The sequence below is a fragment of the Heterodontus francisci genome, chromosome 23, assembly GCF_036365525.1.
Source record: "Heterodontus francisci isolate sHetFra1 chromosome 23, sHetFra1.hap1, whole genome shotgun sequence".
Taxonomy (NCBI): domain Eukaryota; kingdom Metazoa; phylum Chordata; class Chondrichthyes; order Heterodontiformes; family Heterodontidae; genus Heterodontus; species Heterodontus francisci.
Genome location: NC_090393.1, coordinates 63,620,211 through 63,638,609, shown reverse-complemented (window position 1 = coordinate 63,638,609; position 18,399 = coordinate 63,620,211). Strand labels below are relative to the sequence as shown.

The 18,399-nt window shown below is 42.9% G+C and overlaps 1 protein-coding gene across 1 annotated transcript in view; it reads right to left on the bottom strand.

Annotated features, from left to right (window-relative positions):
- Positions 1-18,399, bottom strand: part of LOC137382878 (serine/threonine-protein phosphatase 4 catalytic subunit-like) — a 52,858-nt gene that overhangs the window by 22,142 nt on the left and 12,317 nt on the right. Inside the window, exons 2-5 of the mRNA XM_068055430.1 lie at positions 14,913-15,065; positions 5,385-5,436; positions 3,228-3,278; positions 2,837-2,938 (exon numbers count right to left, since the gene is read on the bottom strand). Of these exons, the coding sequence (XP_067911531.1) occupies positions 2,837-2,938; positions 3,228-3,278; positions 5,385-5,436; positions 14,913-15,010 (303 nt within the window). The 5' untranslated portion in view covers positions 15,011-15,065. The remainder of the gene's footprint in view (positions 1-2,836; positions 2,939-3,227; positions 3,279-5,384; positions 5,437-14,912; positions 15,066-18,399) is intronic.

Here is an 18,399-nt window from a genome sequence, read left to right as displayed (position 1 = left end):
CCCAACAAAAAGAACTACCTACTAAAGGACTACAGTGAGCTCTAAGCACAGTAAGAAGAAACTCTTCTGATATTGACTCAAACCTCTCTACTTCATTTTTCTTCTGCTCTTTTCTGTCTCTATTTGCACGTGCATATCACGTAGGCATACTAGCGTGGGGCGCGGCGTGCATCTGTAGCCGTTAACCAAATTACAGTTTAAGTTTTAATAAATTTCACTTTTCTTCCTTAAACCTAAGGCAGCCTGTTTGTGCTCATTTCTTTGCCTTATAATTGGGAAGCGGTGAACAAGGATTCACTAAGGGGAAGCTCAAAAACACGGTGTTTAAAATTAAATCCTGTTACAATAAGACCAGGTGAAGGCTAAAAGAGACCCCTAGACACCTTGTAACATGATGTATTTATAAATCAACATTTTAAACTTCTAAACAATAATCCTGCTTAATCGCAAAGCAAGATTTGGCAGCAGGTTTGAAGAGTGTTTTCTGTAACAAATGACAATATTGTTACAAATGTCACCCTTCTCCAAGTCATTGGAAAAGTATTTAAAAAGTATTTAAAGTGCTCAAAAATATTTAAAAACAGAATAAATGAGCTCAACACTGACCTCAAGGGGTGCATCTTCAGCTTGTGATATTAAGGGGCATGGCTGCTTCAACAATGCACCACACTGCTAGGCCGCGCAGATCCTTTAGATGTTGGAGCATGCTGCAGCAAGAAGTGACAGTTCTCATTGCAGCCAATGAGCCAGGTTAAGCTCATATCTCGCTGTGCGGTCAGCAGTAAACGCCACCACTTCGGCACTGATTGCGAAACCATGTCATTATTTCTGTAATGTTCTCCCCTCCTCCCCCACAAACGTTGACTCCTTGCCAATGTTAGGCTTCCTCATTTCCTGGTTGTCCTTCAGTAGCTCATCTAATGGTCATTCTTTGAGCCCACTGAATTTTAGCAAGCGACTCAACTGTGGAAGGCATCACAACTAGCCCAATCCCATCACCAGGCATTGCCACATATGCTCTTTTAGTGACGGTTACTGTATAGCAATCAGAAGCAGCATAGTGGGATGATCAATCTTCCCTCCCTAATCCAGTGGTCCTGGGGCCCACAGTAGCATCCCTACTCTCACACCAGCTAACAGCACAGATGGATCGATACTCAAGGATATTTACCAAACAAAGCCACTGGTGATTCAATTGAATATTTATTGACTAGGTTATGTCTCATTTCGTCTAGTCACTAATTTTTGCTCTGGAGATGTGACACCCTAGAGTGTGATACTTTCGGGTGTAAAGTGACAGATAGAAGACTTAAGAAAATAGTGTTAGGGAATGGATAATAGGGTTCAATAGCATTTATTGCATTTCATAGGGATTAAGCATTATTACCAATAATTACACATTTGATGCATTCAAGGTGAAGCCGGATAAATGAGAGGGAGAAAGGAATAGTGGAAAAGGGATATGCTTATGGAGTAAGATTAAGAGGGGTGGGAGGAGCATAAATGCCATTGTACATCTGCTGGGCCGAATGGCCAGTTTCTGTACTGTTTAGGTTATTCTATGTAATATTGAAACCATCTTGTCGGTACGTCCAATAACGGCACCTCCTCACTAAGCCATTAGGTGGAGCTCTTTGTATACCCTCGCTAATTTTGTCTTCTACCTTGGAGACACCAAATCCTCATGGTAGTTCCACTGGTACCAGTTGTGTTTCATTACCTTGTAGCATGAGACTAAACAATGCACGCCAGCGTGCTGATTGCAAGGTCATCTTATCCTGTCCACATCTAATGTTTATAACACGCTTTCATTAAGGGTTACTACTGAACAATTCGGAAAGGAACTTTGGTTAATTGCCCCTTATTTCATACTGGGAGCTGGGGCCAATGGTGATGAGTCTATCACGACTCAACTGGTGATTAGACCAGAGATCAAACCTGGCACCTTCAGACATTCCATGCCTAACTTACTGAGCCAGCAGGGGAGTTCTCAGATCCAAGATTCACTGCACTCTTTAAAAAAAATTGTGTTCAAGAACCATTGCTACACCAATCTCGACTCCTAAAGTCGTAACGTCTTTGAAATTGGTCTCGGAAACCATTTATTCTCTGATGGTAGTAGGGAGAGTGGTACGATATAGGGATCCTGGGTGCTGTCTGCAGACTCAGAGCGAGGAGTTCAAACAGCTTGATTTTCATATTATTTGGGCTCCACTGACAAAGATAAATTTAGTTTCAAGTAGCAATTGGAGCCAATGAGATTAAGTAAAGGATTTTATGCATGTTAAGTTCACAATACAACATCTGTATGAGACATGGGTATAATGGATAACATGGTGTGTGGGAAGCAGTCAGTCATGCAGAATGCAGTTACATGATATGAAGCAAGATATGTCCCTGGGATCTGATGCAAATCAATAGAAGTGACCAGCTGCAAATGCAATTTAAAAAAAAAAAAATATTTTTCCTAGTTCACTGGCCAAAGACTCACTGTGTTCAGAATGTGATTACATAGAGATCGTAAAACAAAACCCCCAAACCGTAACCTGCATTAAACTAACAGAAACAATTGATGGCAGAGGGGGCACTGTATGGGCACAACACCCCAGACTGAGCCCGGGGACTCAGCATTAGTCTTCAGGGGTAGCTGTTGGAAAAGGCTTGTGGGCGAGTACAGTATCAGTCATGAGGCTCCCCAACCATTACTGCCTTGGCTCAAAGATTGGCTACTTAGGGGAGGTGCGAAAGAATAGCCGACACTCATGGAATTGTACTGCTGCCAGAATTGGCACCGTCAGCTCAAGGGGACAAAGGAGTCAGTTCTGGTTCACCTCACCTTTAGTGCCAATAGCAGCAAGAACGTCTCAACACTGTAGAAGCCTCGGTCCACAAAATCTCCCATAAACAAGTAGTTTGTCTCTGGAATGTCTCCTCCAACCTGTGGCAGCAGAGGGTAAATATCAAAGCAGGGAAATGCACACACATTCACTCCTAACTCTGCACTTGAATGTTGTAAGAATTGCAAACATTCAGACAAGGAATAGTTATCACCTCATCTAGCCTCGCTCGGTATCCCAGCATGCGCCTGGGGGGAAAACAAGATAACTGGCAACCTGACGCAAACGAACATGCGTACCCAAGACTTCAATTACTTTTCTCATGTTCTTATTGCCATAACACACAAGTGCAATTCACAACATCTGTAAATCCTATTGAATGCAACTTACTTTAAAGAGTTCTTTGAGATCGTAGAATTGTCCATGGATGTCCCCACACACCTGCAAGGAGAAACAATCAACTTAAACACTTGCAAGCTGATTACTTCAGCGTAAGCCTCCAGGAGTTGTTTCTTTGAAAAATTGAAACATTTTCTGTTGCTCAAAATACAAATACATTAGAAAAGAATGGTTAACAGGTAAGCAAATAATTTTCTGACATACAACTTTAAAAAGTTCAGTTTCACGGAAAGAAAATGCAGGCTTCACAAATAGTGCATCACTTCCCAAATATTAGGGACAACCCCCAATCTGGTGGGGCTCACTCAATTTCCTTAGGGAGGAATTAAAGTCCTTCCTGAAACTGTCATGGTCATTTCACATCTCTTCCCCTCCCAGGTTGTCGACATTACAGCAACTGGCAAGAGTAGCACAAGGCTTCTTTGAAAAGAAAATTGTTTTTGGGATGTGGGCGTGGTTCACAAGAGCAGCATTTATTGCCCATCACTAGTTGCCCTCAAAAAGGTGAAGGTGCCTGCTTCTTGACTGCTGCCATCCACCTGGTAAAGGAGCTCTTGCTGGGCTTCAGTTCGATCGCTCTTAGTGCCCTACAGTTGGTCATCCACTGTTCATACAAGCCTATGTAACGCGGTGGGATTTTGTAGGACACGCTAGCATTGTGAAAATGTTTGTGAAATAGTAATCCAGAGGCCTGGACTAATGCTCCAGATAAGAGTTCAATTCCCACCATGGTAGCTGGGCAAATTTAAATTCAATTGACAAATGTAATAATCATAGAACTACTGAATTATTGTAAAAGTCCATCTGGTTCACTAATGCCCTGCAGGGCAGTAAATTTGCTGTCTTTATACCTGATCTGCCCAGTACAATGTGGTTGACTCTGAACTATCCCCTGAAATGGCCTAGCAAGCCACTCAGTTCAAGGACAATTAGGGATGGGCAACAAACGCTAGCCTAGCCAGCGATGCTCACATCCCAAGAACAAATATATTTAAAATAAATCTCAGCCCAATGCTGACTTCACCCAGCATCTGCACACTTGCACTAGGGGAATAACAGGGCAGAGATAGGCAGTAGGAACCATGATAGAGCTCCTTCCTCCAGCCCAGGGGTGCGATGTCCAATTATAGCATAAGTTAATACAGCAGTGCCTGGGAATCAAACCTGGGACATACTGCTATGCATGGTTTGGTTATATACCAGCATTCATCAACACAAATATAGGGGAGTGAATGCTAAATTACTAATGCTTGCTGACAGGATAATACATGGCTCTAAAATAATTTTTTAAAAGACATCTGCAGCCCAACACTGGGAGTAAAATCTTAGTGGGAACTTTTCTTTCAAAATACTTAGTCATCTTGGATGATGGCTTAATGTTAAAGAGGAGACAAATTGGTGAGAAGTTTTCAAATACTTGGCTTTTGTCAATACTGAGTGGTACAGAACAATAGCTGAAACACAGGGGGGTTTATCATTTCACAGTGCTTTTATATAGAGTTACAAGTATCAACATTTCTTCAGTAAATGCACTGAAAAGCCCAATTATCATGATTACCTAGCAGCTCCTCAGTAAAGCAATGATGAATTTTGTGTTTGTTTATCAGATCAAATGTTTCCCACCTAATCAACATTAACGCCAAGCACACACTGACATCAGGCGAGTCAGCCAAAGAGTACCACTTGAGAGCCCAACCTCAGGAGGATCGGAGCCTTCCCCACTGCCCACACCACCCACCCACCCAGCCCCACCCCACACCGTGCAGACTTTTCCATTTTAGGAATTAGTTCTCTGTAGCACAATGCACTCATTTTTGAGCAAAAAGGCCAAGACAGCACAAACTCATTTCTGTTCAGCCCCTTGAAGCAAGAAAGCAGAGGGAAAGTACTTTGACCCAATTTAATGTAGGATGAACCCCAAACCAGATATGTCCCAGTTCTGCTAGGTTTTCCTTCCTTGACAGAGTTAATCTCATTAAAACAAGACAACAGCACAAATAATTTTAATCAGCGAACAAACAAAACCCCGAACAATTCCAAAAACAGCTCAAGAAAAACAAAACATAAAACCTTCCACATCTCCACAATAAATACACACAAAGACACTGAATTCCAAACTAACGTACAAAATTAAATAAGTGAACTCACAGTGACCGGGGAATCTACTTGTTGAACGTTGCTCTCCTCAGCAAGAATCTCCCTGTTTAAGAATAAAGATAGATTTGAGAGATGATTCTAGTGGTAGCACAATTGCACTGTTAACCTCTGGTGTTAAAGCACCAATCTAACTATGAATTTACATTGCTGGTGCTGTGATACAACACACTTCTCAAACACCAGAAATAGACTGACTCCTATTTGCTACTTGTAGGACCCTGCTATCCTGCTGCAGTGTATCCTCAGAAGAAGTTGATTGGCTGTGCAACTTTTCAGGACTTCTTGAGGATGTGAAAAGAAACTTTATAAATGAAAGTATTCCTTGTTGGAAACAGCAGTCTTTCCACCACCTCTGGCTAGACTAGTGCAACCACACATTGATGCTTTATACTGAAGCAACGGGGCAATGAAATGGTCAATTGGAGGTCCACATCCTAGATACAGATGGCAGCCATTAAGCTCTTAATGAACCTCCCACATTTCCCTAAAATGGGAAGAGGCACTGTGCCTGCCCGGAGGGGACAAACTGCTGACACCTAAACTCACGCAGCATCTCGGCGTCAAAATCTGCAATGAACCCCAGAACAATCTGTGGCATGAAAACATTAGGATGCCCCTCCTTGGGAGGAGTACATCAAGATCATATTCTTTTACAAACAAACAACCTTGCAATATTAGCAAACACTCCATGGCATTGCTCATGGTTCATGTGGGGTCTAAAACATTGGTTCTGATCTTCAGCTGCTAACTTGGCTCAGGAAGTCCCCATGGGGGAAAGTAACCTGCATATATCCGATTAACTTTTGCTGCTGAATGTTTCAACATTGGCAATTCCCTTCACAGCAATAACTGGACTCGACTTTGTGCACATCTTTGACGAGATTTGTTAGTGTACTGGATTGCAATGGAGCCTCTAGAAAGACTGGTAAACTCCTGCTCTTTTCAGCCCTTCAAGCCCATTCCACCATTCAATTAGATCGGGGCTGATCTGCATCTCAACTCTACTGCCCACCTTGTTTCCATAACCCACAACACCCTTTCCTTTCAAAAGCCTCTAAAAAGGTATATAAAAACAGCGAGACTTTTTTTTTGGATAAACTATTTAAAAGCAGCTTCCTGTACTCAGGCTCCAATGTCCAACTCTTCCACTTGACTTTTCATGTAGCCTAGTGAAATAGCTAGGTATCACATGGTAGCTAACAAAACCAGTGAGTGGCTCTTTATTTGAAGTGCCAGTCTTGACGATAATAGGCTTCTTGGTTATGGTAAGCAAATCCTATGCAGTAAGTATACAGGGCAAACTGGAGTTTCCTCCATTTTGAATTAAGTGTTGCATTACTTAGAGTGTTTAAAGAGCTGCTGAGCCCAGCTGTGGTCAGCAAAGGACAAAGGGATTGATTAAGAAGGGAAAAATAGAATATGAGTGTAAGCTTGCAGTGAACATAAAAACTGACTGTAAAAGCGTCTATATGTGAAAAGAAAAAGATTAGTGAAGACAAGTGTGGGTCCCTTACAGTCAGAAACAGGGGAATTTATAATGGGGAATAAAGAAATGGCAGAACAATTAAATACATACTTTGGTCCCGTCTTCACAAAGGAGGATACAAATTACCTCCCAGAAATGTTGGGGAACATAGGGTCTAGTGAGAAGGAGGAACTATATGAAATCAGTATTAGTAGGGAAATGGTGTTGGGGAAATTGATGGGATTGAAGTCCGATAAATCCCCAGGGCCTGATAATCTACATCCCAGAGTACTTAAGGAAGTGGCCCTGGAAATAGTAGATGCATTGCTGGTCATTTTTCTAAATTCTATAGACTCTGGAACAGTTCCAACGGATTGAAGGGTAACTAATGTAACCCCACTATTTAAAAACAAAGGAGGTAGAGAGAAAACAGTGATATGAGAGACCAGTTAGCCTGACATCAGGGGGGAAAATGCTAGAATCCATTATAAAAGATCTAACAGCAGAGCACATGGAAAACAATGATTGGATCAGACAAAGTCAACATGGATTTGCGAAAGGGAAATCATGCTTGACAAATCTACTGGAATTTTTTGAGGATGTAACTAGTAGAATAGATAAAAGGAGAACCAGTGGATGTGGTGTATTTGGACTTTCAGCAGGCTTTCGATAAGTTCCCACATAAGAGATTAGCGTGAAAAATTAAAGCACATGGGATTGGGGTGAGGTACTGACATGAATAGAGAACTGGTTGGCAAACAAGAAACAAAGAGTAGGAATAAACGGATCTTTTTCCTGAGTGGCAGGCAGTGACTAGTGGGGTACCGCACTCGGACCCCAGCTATTCACAATATATATTAATGATACAGATGAGGGAATTAAATGAAAATATAAATTAATTTAATTAAATTAATAAATTAAATGTAATATATCCAAGTTTGCAGATGACACAAAGCTGGGTGGGAGTGCGAGTTGTCAGGAGGATGCAGAGTGGCGCAGTGGTTAGCAATGCAGCCTCACAGCTCCAGCGACCCGGGTTCAATTCTGGGTACTGCCTGTGTGGAGTTTGCAAGTTCTCCCCGTGTCTGCGTGGGTTTCCTCCGGGTGCTCCGGTTTCCTCCCACATGCCAAAAACTTGCAGGTTGATAGGTAAATTGGCCATTATAAATTGCCCCTAGTATAGGTAGGTGGTAGGGAAATGTGGGGACAGGTTGGAATATGGAATTAGTGTAGGATTAGTATAAATGGGTGGTTGATGGTCGGCACAGACTCGGCGGGCCGAAGGGCCTGTTTCAGTGCTGTATCTCTAAACTAAACGACACTCCAGTGTGATTTGGACAGGTTGAGTGAGTGGGAAAATACATGGCAGATGCAGTATAATGTGGATAAATGTGAGGTTATCCAATTTGGTGGCAAAACAGAAAGGCAGATTATCTGAACGGTGATAGATTGGGAAAGGGGGAGGTGCAGCAAGACCTGGGTGTCCTTGTGCACCAGTCGCTGAAAGTAAGCATGCAGTGCAGCAGGCAGTTAAGAAGGCAAATGGTATGTTGGCCTTCACAGCAAGAGGATTCGAGTACAGGAGCAGGGATGTCTTGCTGCAATTATACAGGGCCTTGGTGAGACCACATCTGGAGTACTGTGTGCAGTTTTGGCCTCCTTATCTGAGGAAGGATGTTCTTGCTATGGAGGGAGTGCAGCAAAAGTTCGCCAGGCTGATTCCTGGGATGGCAGGACTGACGTATGAAGAGAGATTGGGTCAATTAGGCTTGTATTCACTAGAGTTTAGAAGAGTGAGAGGGGTTCTCATAGAAAACTACAAAATTCTAACAGAACTGGACAGACTAGATGCAGGAAGGATGTTCCCGATGGCGAGGGAGTCCAGGACCAGGGATCACAGTTTAAGGATAAGGAGTAAGCCATTGAGGATTGAGATTAGGAGGGATTTCTTCACCCAGAGAGTGCTGAACCTGTGGAATTCTCTACCACAGAAAGCAGTTGAGGCCAAATCATGAAATAAATTCAAGGAAGAGTCACATACAGTTCTTGGGGCTAAAGGGATCAAGGGATATGGGGAGAAAGTGGAAACAGGGTACTGAGTTTGGATGATCAGCCATGATCGTATTGAATGGCAGTGCAGGCTCGAAGGGCCGAATGGCCTACTCCTGCTCCTATTTTTCTATGTTTCTCTGATACAGACACAGGCTGAGCCAATTGTACATGAAACAAAGTTGGAGATATGTTGCAATTTCAAATGGGGGCCAATGTTGGGCCTCTTGTCTAGACTAGCAGAGAGTTAGAATTAACTTGCATTTACAAAGCACCACTAACATAGTAAAATGCCCCAAGGTGGTTCACAGGAGCGCTATTAAACAAAGTAGAACGCTGAGCCACATAAGATATTAGGGCAGATGACTAAAAGCTTGGTCAAAGAGGTAGATTTTAAGCAGCATCTTAAAAGGAGGAGAAGTGGGGAGGTTCAGGGAGGGAAATCCAGAGCTTAGGGCCTTGGTAGCTGAAGGAACAGGCACCACTGGTGGAACGATTACAATCAGGGACACTCAAGAGGCCATTACTGGAGGAGTAGAGAGATCTCAAGTGAGTTTTTGGACTGGAAAAGATGAGAGAGATAGACAGGGGCAGGGCCATGGAGCGATTTGAAAACAAGGATGAGGATAACACTACTTTAAACTTTTTAAATACAGAGGATGAGCAAATGACTGAACTTTTAAGAGGCAGATTCAAGCTTCTACAACACTAGCTGAATGAACAGACAACAGGCAGAGATAATCGAGCAACCTGCCTTGCAGGTGAATGGAGGAAATTGTGAATTACTTGTAGAGGAAAGAAAATGGTTGGGGAGAGTGTTGACAGCATTGTGGAGAACTTAGGGCCTGGGCATCCCTACAAGAGCTGTAACACCCTTAGCAGCTGTACAAGCTCCAATTGGGAATCAAAAGGCAGTAGGCATCTAATACTGTAGTGCCAGCAAAGTGGACTCACTGAAGAGTTGCAATTTTACTGAAGAGAAAAAGATTGAAGACAAATGTAGGTACCTTACAGTCAGAAACAGGGGAAATAATTATGGGGAATAAAGAAATGGCTGACCAACTAAATGCATACTTTGGTTCTGTCTTCACAAAGGACACAAATATACTAGAAATGTTGGGGAACACAGGGCTTAGTGAGAGAGAGGAACTGAAAGAAATCAGTATTAGTAGGGAAATGGCGTTGGGGAAATTGATGGGATTGAAGGCCGATAAATCCCCAGGGCCTCATGGTATACATCCCAGAGTACTTAAGGAAGTGGCCCTAGAAATAGTGGATGCATTGGTGGTCATCTTCCAAGATTCTATAGACTCTGGAACAGTTCCTACAGATTGGAGGGTGGCTAATGTAATCCCACTATTTAAAAAGGGAGGTAGAGAGAAAGCAGGGAATTATAGACCAGTCAGCCTGACTTCGGTGGTGGGGAAAATTCTAGAGTCCATTATCAAAGATTTTATAGCAGAGCACTTGGAGAACAGTGGTAGAATCGGGCAGAGTCAGCATGGATTTACGAAAGGGAAATCATGCCTGACAAATCTACTAGAATTCTTCGAGGGTGCAACTAGTAGAGTTGATGAGGGGGAGCCAGTGGATGTGGTTTATTTGGACTTTCAGAAGGCTTTCGACAAAGTCCCACATAAGAGATTAGCATGTAAAATTAAAGCACATGGGATTGGCGGTAGTATATTGCGACGAATAGAAAATTGGTTGGCGGACAGGAAACAAAGAGTAGGGATAAATGGGTCTTTTTCCGAATGGCAGGCAGTGACTAGTAGGGTACCGCAAAAATCGGTGCCAGGGCCCCAGCTATTTACAATATACATTAATGATTTAGATGAGGGAACTAAATGTAATATCTCTAAATTTGCAGAGGACACAAAACTGGGTGGGAGGGTGAGTTGTGAGGAGGATGCAGAGAGGCTTCAGGGTGATTTGGACAAGTTGAGTGAGTGGGCTAATGCATGGCAGATGCAGTATAATGGGGATAAATGTGAGGTTAACCAATTTGGTAGCAAAAACAGGAAGGCAGATTATCTGAATGGCTATAAACAGAGAGGGAAATATGCAGCAAGACCTGGGTGTTCTCGGACACCAGTCGCTGAAGGTAAGCATGCAGGTGCAACAAGCGGTAAAAAAGGCAAATGGTATGTTGGCCTTTATTGTGAGAGGATTCAAGTATAGAAGCAGGGATGTCTTGCTGCAATTATACAGGGCTTCGGTGAGGCCACACCTGGAATATTGTGTGCAGTTTTGGTCTCCTTATCTGAGGAAGGATGTTCTTGCTATAGAGGGAGTGCAGCGAAGGTTTACCAGACTGATTCCTGGGATGGTGGGACTGACGCATGAGGAGAGATTGAGTCAGTTAGGATTATATTCGCTGGAGTTCAGAAGAGTGAGGGGGGATCTCATAGAAACCTATAAAATTCTAACAGGACCTAACAGGGTAGATTCTGGAAGGATGTTCCCAATGGTGGGGGAGTCCAGAACCAGGGGTCATAGTCTAAGGATACAGGGTAAACCTTTCAGGATTGAGCTGAGCAGAAATTTCTTCACCCAGAGAGTGGTGAGCCTGTGGAATTCGCAGTTGAGGCCAAAACATTGTATGTTTTCAAGAAGGAGTTTGATATAGCTCTTGGGTCTAAAAGGGATCAAAGGGTATGGGGAGAAAGCTGAAACAGGTTACTGAGTTGGATGAACAGCCATGATCATAATGAATGGCAGAGCAGGCTCGAAGGGCCGAATGGCCTACTCCTGCTCCTATTTTCTATGTTTCTACGTAGATGACAGTACTGTCCCCAGAGTGGAGCCCACTGCTGTGGTAGTGACAGGTGAATGTAGCAGGAGTTAGGACAGGAATTCAGTGTCTATGATGACAGGAAGGCATACTAAAGGAGATCAGAGGGATGAAAGTTTTTTTTCTGATTGATTCTCATCTTCTGCTTCCTCCTGGGGTGAGGGGACAGGGTGCAGTTCCAGATGCAGCGAGTGCATTCCAGACTTCTTACCCAAATGACCATTCTTAAGATGTAACTACAGCCAGCTAACCTCACAAAGGGTGGGGACTACAAAGTGAATGCACATCCTGTCCCCACTAGAAACCCAAGCAGCAGGAAGCACAGTGCAATGAACAGGATCCAGAGAGTATTTTATTTTTTAAAAATAGACAGTGGCGGGGAGTGTAAAAAAGTAAAGGGGGAAGAAAATCCAGTCACTAACATATTGTACTGACAGTAATGTCTGCTCTCACACAGAGGGACAGGCAGTCACTAACACACTAACAAAGAAACAAGAGTAAACTATTCAAACCCTTCTACCTGCTCTGCCAACAAATTAGGCCAAGGCTGATTTGTACTACAACACCACTTCCCCACCTTTTCTCTATATCTCTCAATACCCATTGAGAAGATTCTCTGGCTACAATTGGATCAATAAGAATGGAACCAGGCAAGGGCAGTCCCGCCTAGTTGGGCAATGGCAGGGAAGCACTGGAGGGTGGTGTGGCTGCAGAGAAGTCAAGAATGAGGAGGAGAGAGAGAGTTTACCATGGTCAGTCACATAGGATGACTTGTGACTTTGATAAGTGCCACTTTCAGTGCTGTAGCAGGGGCAGAAACCTGATTGGAGAGTGTTAAACATGGGGTTGCAGGAAAGATAGGCATGTATTTGGGAGATCGCAACATATTCAAGGACTTGAGAGGAAAGGGAAGTTAGAGATGGGGCAGGAGTTTGGAGATGGGGTCAGTGGTGTTCTCCTTGTCTCTCATCAAGAAAATACTCTGATTTGTCTCTCAGATTTAATGTGGATGACCTCACACTTCCCTACAATGAATGTCATCGGTCAGACTTTTGTCCACTCACTGTGTCTCAGCAGAGCAGTGCATGTGAAAAAGAGGCACTGATTCAGATTTCCTCCATTGGTTCCAGCTGGCACCAGACAGCAACTGAAGTGCGACTGTAACTGCAGTTTCACTGGGCCTCATCCTCGTGCACATTACAGGAAAGCGTTGAGCCCTGCAGCAGTCCATGTACACATTCACAATCTGTTTTGCTTCACAATTCTGCAGAATCCAATCACCCAGTTTCCCCTTGACAGTTTTGTCCTTAACAATTGGACTAATGCTCTAAATGGCATCAATTGACGCCTGCCAATCCCCAGTGATTTGCAGCCCTGTGCATTTCACAACCTGTACACTAAACCTGCATCTCTCAATACGAACCTCAAGCTTAGACATTTTTTGAAGTTGAAAATCAGAGCAAGATATTCTAGTTTGCTGGAAAAGCCGGTGAGCGGTGTGCCCGCTGTTGAATCTAACAGCAGCTGATTACTAATTAGCAAGTGTGTGAACATCCCAGCGCACTATTTCAAGAGCCACAGGGGAGTTTTCCCCCCAGTGTCCTGGCCAATATTTATCCTTCCACCAACGCCCAAAACAAATTATTTGCTGTTGACATTGCACACAGACAGCAAGCTCCCACAAATTACAATCTGGCTGTCACATGTTCTGCATGATAACAGCGACTACACCTCTGGAAAGTGCTTTGGGATGTCCCAAGGGTGTGAAAGGGTCTACATAAAAGCAAGTCTTTCTTACTTCACCCATTAAATACTAGGATCACTTAGGTTTTAAAGATACCAGGGGATTTGTCATTCTATGCTGCAATTTGACAGTACATTGACCGCTTAAAACTCTCCTAGCCAAAGCAGGAGCTCCATTATTGTAAATACCGAATCAATTAAAATGCCGCTAGTTTGGCTTGCTGTCAGCCAACACCCAACGGTCTCATCTGTGAAGCTGAAGCATCAGGTGAGAAAACTACTACTATAAATAGCCAAGCACACAGAGTACAGTAAAATTGCTTTTAAAGTTTAAAAGGCCTCATTTCTTTCTAAACAGAAGTTTCTTTTGAAATTATCACAACTGAGACATTCCCTATTTGTCAGTAACCTGGCCGCAGAATCTACAAACTGTTGCTATAGAAATTGGCCTTGAAGATCTACAGGATTCTAGAGGCCCTGTATATGCATTATACAATAGTGCAAACTGAGAGTGCATACAATAGAGAGCAGATTGTTCAGCTATCTGACTGAATTCCAGCCTAAAAGGAAAGCACTGCCGATGGGGCCAGGGTAGGGTGGGAGAAAATTATGACGTGCTATTCAACTGAGGAAACCATCGCAGTCAAAACTCATTCCATCCTTACCCTGCTTTTGCACACTTTCCTGCCTGGGACACTGAACAACAGTCAGGAGCAGGAACCCAACCAATTTCACACTGTTGACAGAGGTCAATTGTAGCATGCTTCTCAAAATGCTCAGCTCAGCTACCTCAGCAAACACCAGAAACCTTGTGCTTGATGTTTGAGGCTGCCTCTAGCAGCCAGGTCAGAACAGCAAACATGCCAAGGTGTGTGGAAATCTGGAACTCTCTCCCCAAAAAGCTTCTGAGACTGAGTCAACTGAAAATTTCAAAACCAAGATCAATGACAATTTTGTTAAGCAAGAGTATTCAGGGTTATGGAACCCAGGTGGATAAATGGAATTAGGATACAGATCAGCCATGATCTCACTGAATGGCGGCACGGCTCAAGAGACTGCATTGTCTACTCCCATTCCTATGCTCATTTAACCCAGTGAATACGCGTCCATTCAGAACACCGGCAGGCTGTTAAGCCTATCCCTCAACTCAGGGTCAGGTCTCTGAAGTCAAACTGACCATAAACTGCAGGGGTAAAATAAAAGCTAAACACAGGCATCCTTGCATCCAAACTACAGGCAAAGTTTCAGCACTAAACAATGAATGCTGTCCTTGGCCAAGATGGTTTTCAAAGTTTAAAAATCCACAAACATAGTTTGTTCATTTCAACTGGAAATGTTTCAAACTGCCACTGCAAATGCACATTCTCCATGTAACACCATACATAGACAAATATAAAATTTAAGTTGTATATAAGTAGCTCACTCCTCACCAATCCTTCAACCGGTTATACTCTGGTTAGTTCCATACCTGGCTTTGGCACACAGCACTTTCACCTCACTTTCTTTGATGAGTTCGCAACGCATTAGCTGCTCTATCTGATGGTCCAGGTCACTTGTGTCGGCCATGATCGCAGATGGAAATGAGAGGGATGAGGAGGGAGGACGTCTCCGACACAACAGGCTGAAACAACATAAAACAGCTTGGTCAAAAGCGGAGAGAGATCCTTAGCCCCTAAAAAAAGACACTGTGATACAATATAAATCAGTGATGATGTCAAACCCTGATTGACGATAAAATAAATGAAAAAAAGTCTGTAGAACTTATGCTTAATATATTAGGTTGCACCTACCAATCTGAGCATGAAGCTTAATCATGAATAGTTACAATGGCCACTTACACTTTTCAGTAACTTCAAGTCTTAGGACAGAACAAGAGGTACTAACCAATACCCACTGGAAATCAGATCTGCACAAACAACTGGAGAATGACAAATGTCATTATTCAAAAGGGATAACTGGGGTAACTGAAGACCAGTTAACCTTACATCGATAGTCGGAAGCCTGTTAAACTATTAGGAACTGCCAGGGCCACCATTAGTGGGCACAAAAAGGTTTGAGGCAGTCAAATCAATCTCTTTAAGGAAACGACCAAGGGTGCTGACAAAGTCAATGCAATAGATTCAGACTTTCCAAGCATTTCGTAAGTCTTCACTTTAGAGATTCAGTGCAAAGACTGAGGCATAATGATATTAAACGTAAAGAGATAGCAAGGGTACAAACAGACTGGTAAGCTGTAGCCAGTGGAGTGCTCTGGGGATATGGAATCCATGGTTCTCTAAAGGCGCAAAGGATTCATCAAAATCTGCAATGACGCCAGATTAGGAGATAACAATTAGACTGCAGAAGATCAGGCAGGTTAGGAGAATGGGCAAATAGGTGGGAAATGCAGTTCACGGGAATAAATTAGAAAAACAACTATTTCAAGATTAAAATGACACATGGACAAAGCCAACAACTTCTATTTAAAGAGTACCTTTAACGTAACAAAAAAGGTCCTAAGGCACTTCACAGCAGCATTAGAAAACAATTTTTTTTTGAAAGCCTTTCAAAAGAACAAATGGGATTGAGTTTTAAATATGGGAAAATTGGATTGAATGCAAAGAATCGGTGTTGAATATACAAGGCATTGCTTAAGCAAGAGTTGGAAAGCTGAGAGAATTTCTGGACATCCCAAAATAGGATTTCTAGACGAATGGCCTATTCCTGCTCCCAATTCGTAAAATCCAATGTAGGATACTGAAGGCACGGAAAAGGTGCACTGTAGATTTACCACAATATCATCAGAATAAGAGCAAAACAAACACGAGAGCTGTAGTTACTAGGAGCAGAGTGCAGTGTTCAAAGTTTGAAAAGAATTGAGAAGACAAAAAGTCCAAGATTTTAACTGGTTAATGAATTAATAAGAACTCAGAAGCTTAGATTGGTATTAAAATATTAAGGGTCAATTTAACAAAAAAATTCAAAGGGATATTATAATTCATAATCACTGCCACCAGGGTTACTGGAGATGAGTTAATGGTGGCATTTGATCGAAGTAGTGGCATTCAAAGCAAAACTTTTAAAGGGTGGAGGGAAAGACAGTGAACTGTGATTAAAGTAGATAAATCTCATGTGGAGAGTTAGCAATGGAACAACTACAATGAGCTCCTTCTGTGCGGGAATTTCAGACTCGATTGACACCAGTGATGTTGCATTTTCCTCAGTGGATACAGGTGTGGTGCCAGGGGATTGGAGGACTGCGAACGTTGTACCTCTGTTGAAAAGGGGAGCGAGGGATAGCCAGAATAATTACAGGCCAATCAGTCTAACCTCAGTAGTGGGCAACCTATTGGAATCTATTCTGGGAGACAGGATAAACTGTCACTTAGAAAGGCACAGATTAATCAAGAATAGTCAGCATGGATTTGTTAAGGGAAGATCTTGTCTGATCAACTTGATCGAATTTTTTTAAAGAGCAAGGAAGATAGATGAGGGTAGTGCAGTTGATGTGGTTTACATGGATTTTAGCCAGGCTTTTGACAAGGCTCCACATTGGAGACGGGTTAAAAAAATAAAAGCCCATGGGATCCAGGGAAATGCAGCAAGGTGGATACAAAATTGGCTCAGTGGCAGGAAACAAAGTGGAATTGTTGACAGGTGTTTTCACAACTGGAGGACTGTTTCAGTGATGTTCCGCAAGGCTCAGTACCGGGTCCCCTGCTTTTTGTGCTGTAAATTAGCAATTTGAACATAAATGTAGGGGGCATGATCAAGAAGTTTGCAGATGACACAAAGATTGGCCATGTGGTAGATAGCAAGGATAGCTGGAGGCTGCAGGAAGATATTGATGGTCTGGTCAGATGGGCAGAAAAGTGGCAAATGGAATTCAACCCAGAGAAGTGTGAGGTGATGCTTTTGGGGAGGTCAAACAAGGCAAAGGAATACACAATTAATGGGAAGATACTGAGCGGTGTAGAGGAAGTGAAGGACCTAAATGTCCACAGATCCCTGAAGGTAGCAATACAAGTCGATAAAGGTGGTTAAGAAGGCATATGGAATCCTTTTCTTTATTAGCTGAGGTATAGAATATAAGAGCAGGGAAGTAATGCGAGAACTGAATAAATAATTGGTTAGGCCACAACTCGAGTACTGTGTGCAGTTCTGGTCACCTCATTACAGAAAGGATGTAATTGCACTCGAGAGGGTACAGAGGAGATTTACGAGGATGTTGCCGGGCCTGGAAAAATGCAGCAATGAGGAAAGATTTGAAAGGCTGGGGTTGTTCACCTTGGAACAGAGAAGGCGGAGGAGAGATTTGATTGAGATGTACAAAATTGTGAGGGGCCAGGATAGAGTGGATGTTAAGGGCCTTATTTACCTTAGCAGAGAGTTCAGTGACTAGGGGGCATAGATTTAAAATGATTGGTAGAAGGATTAGAGGGGAGATGAGGAAAGTGTTTTCAATCAGAGGGTGGTGGGGGTCTGGAACTCACTGTCTGAAAAGGGAAGTTGAGGGAGAAACTCTCAACTCATTCAAAAGCACCTCAAGTACCAAATGCTGGAAGGTGGGATTAGAATGGGTGGAATGCTTTTCGGCCGGCACAGACACGATGGGCCAAGTGGCTTCTTTCTTTGCCGTAAACTTTCTATGATTCTCTGTTGCACAGAAGTTCTAAGATGGAGAACTTTGTTCAACACTTGAGACTACAGGTAAAGATCTGGCTTGTTTGGCAGTGCTTCTTCCAGGGACGTAGTGTCATGACACTGCAATATCATAACACACTGCCTCTGGTCCACCTCCTGAATATTGGCAAACAGGAATCAGGCTGCAAACAGGAGGACCAGTTTGACACCTCAAAATGCTCAGGATTTCACACCTACTGAAATATGCCTAGAAGTCACTGCTGACTGGATTGCAGTCATAATGCCTGTTCTCCACTTTGTATGGTGAAAAATGCATTCTAACTGCAGCCTCA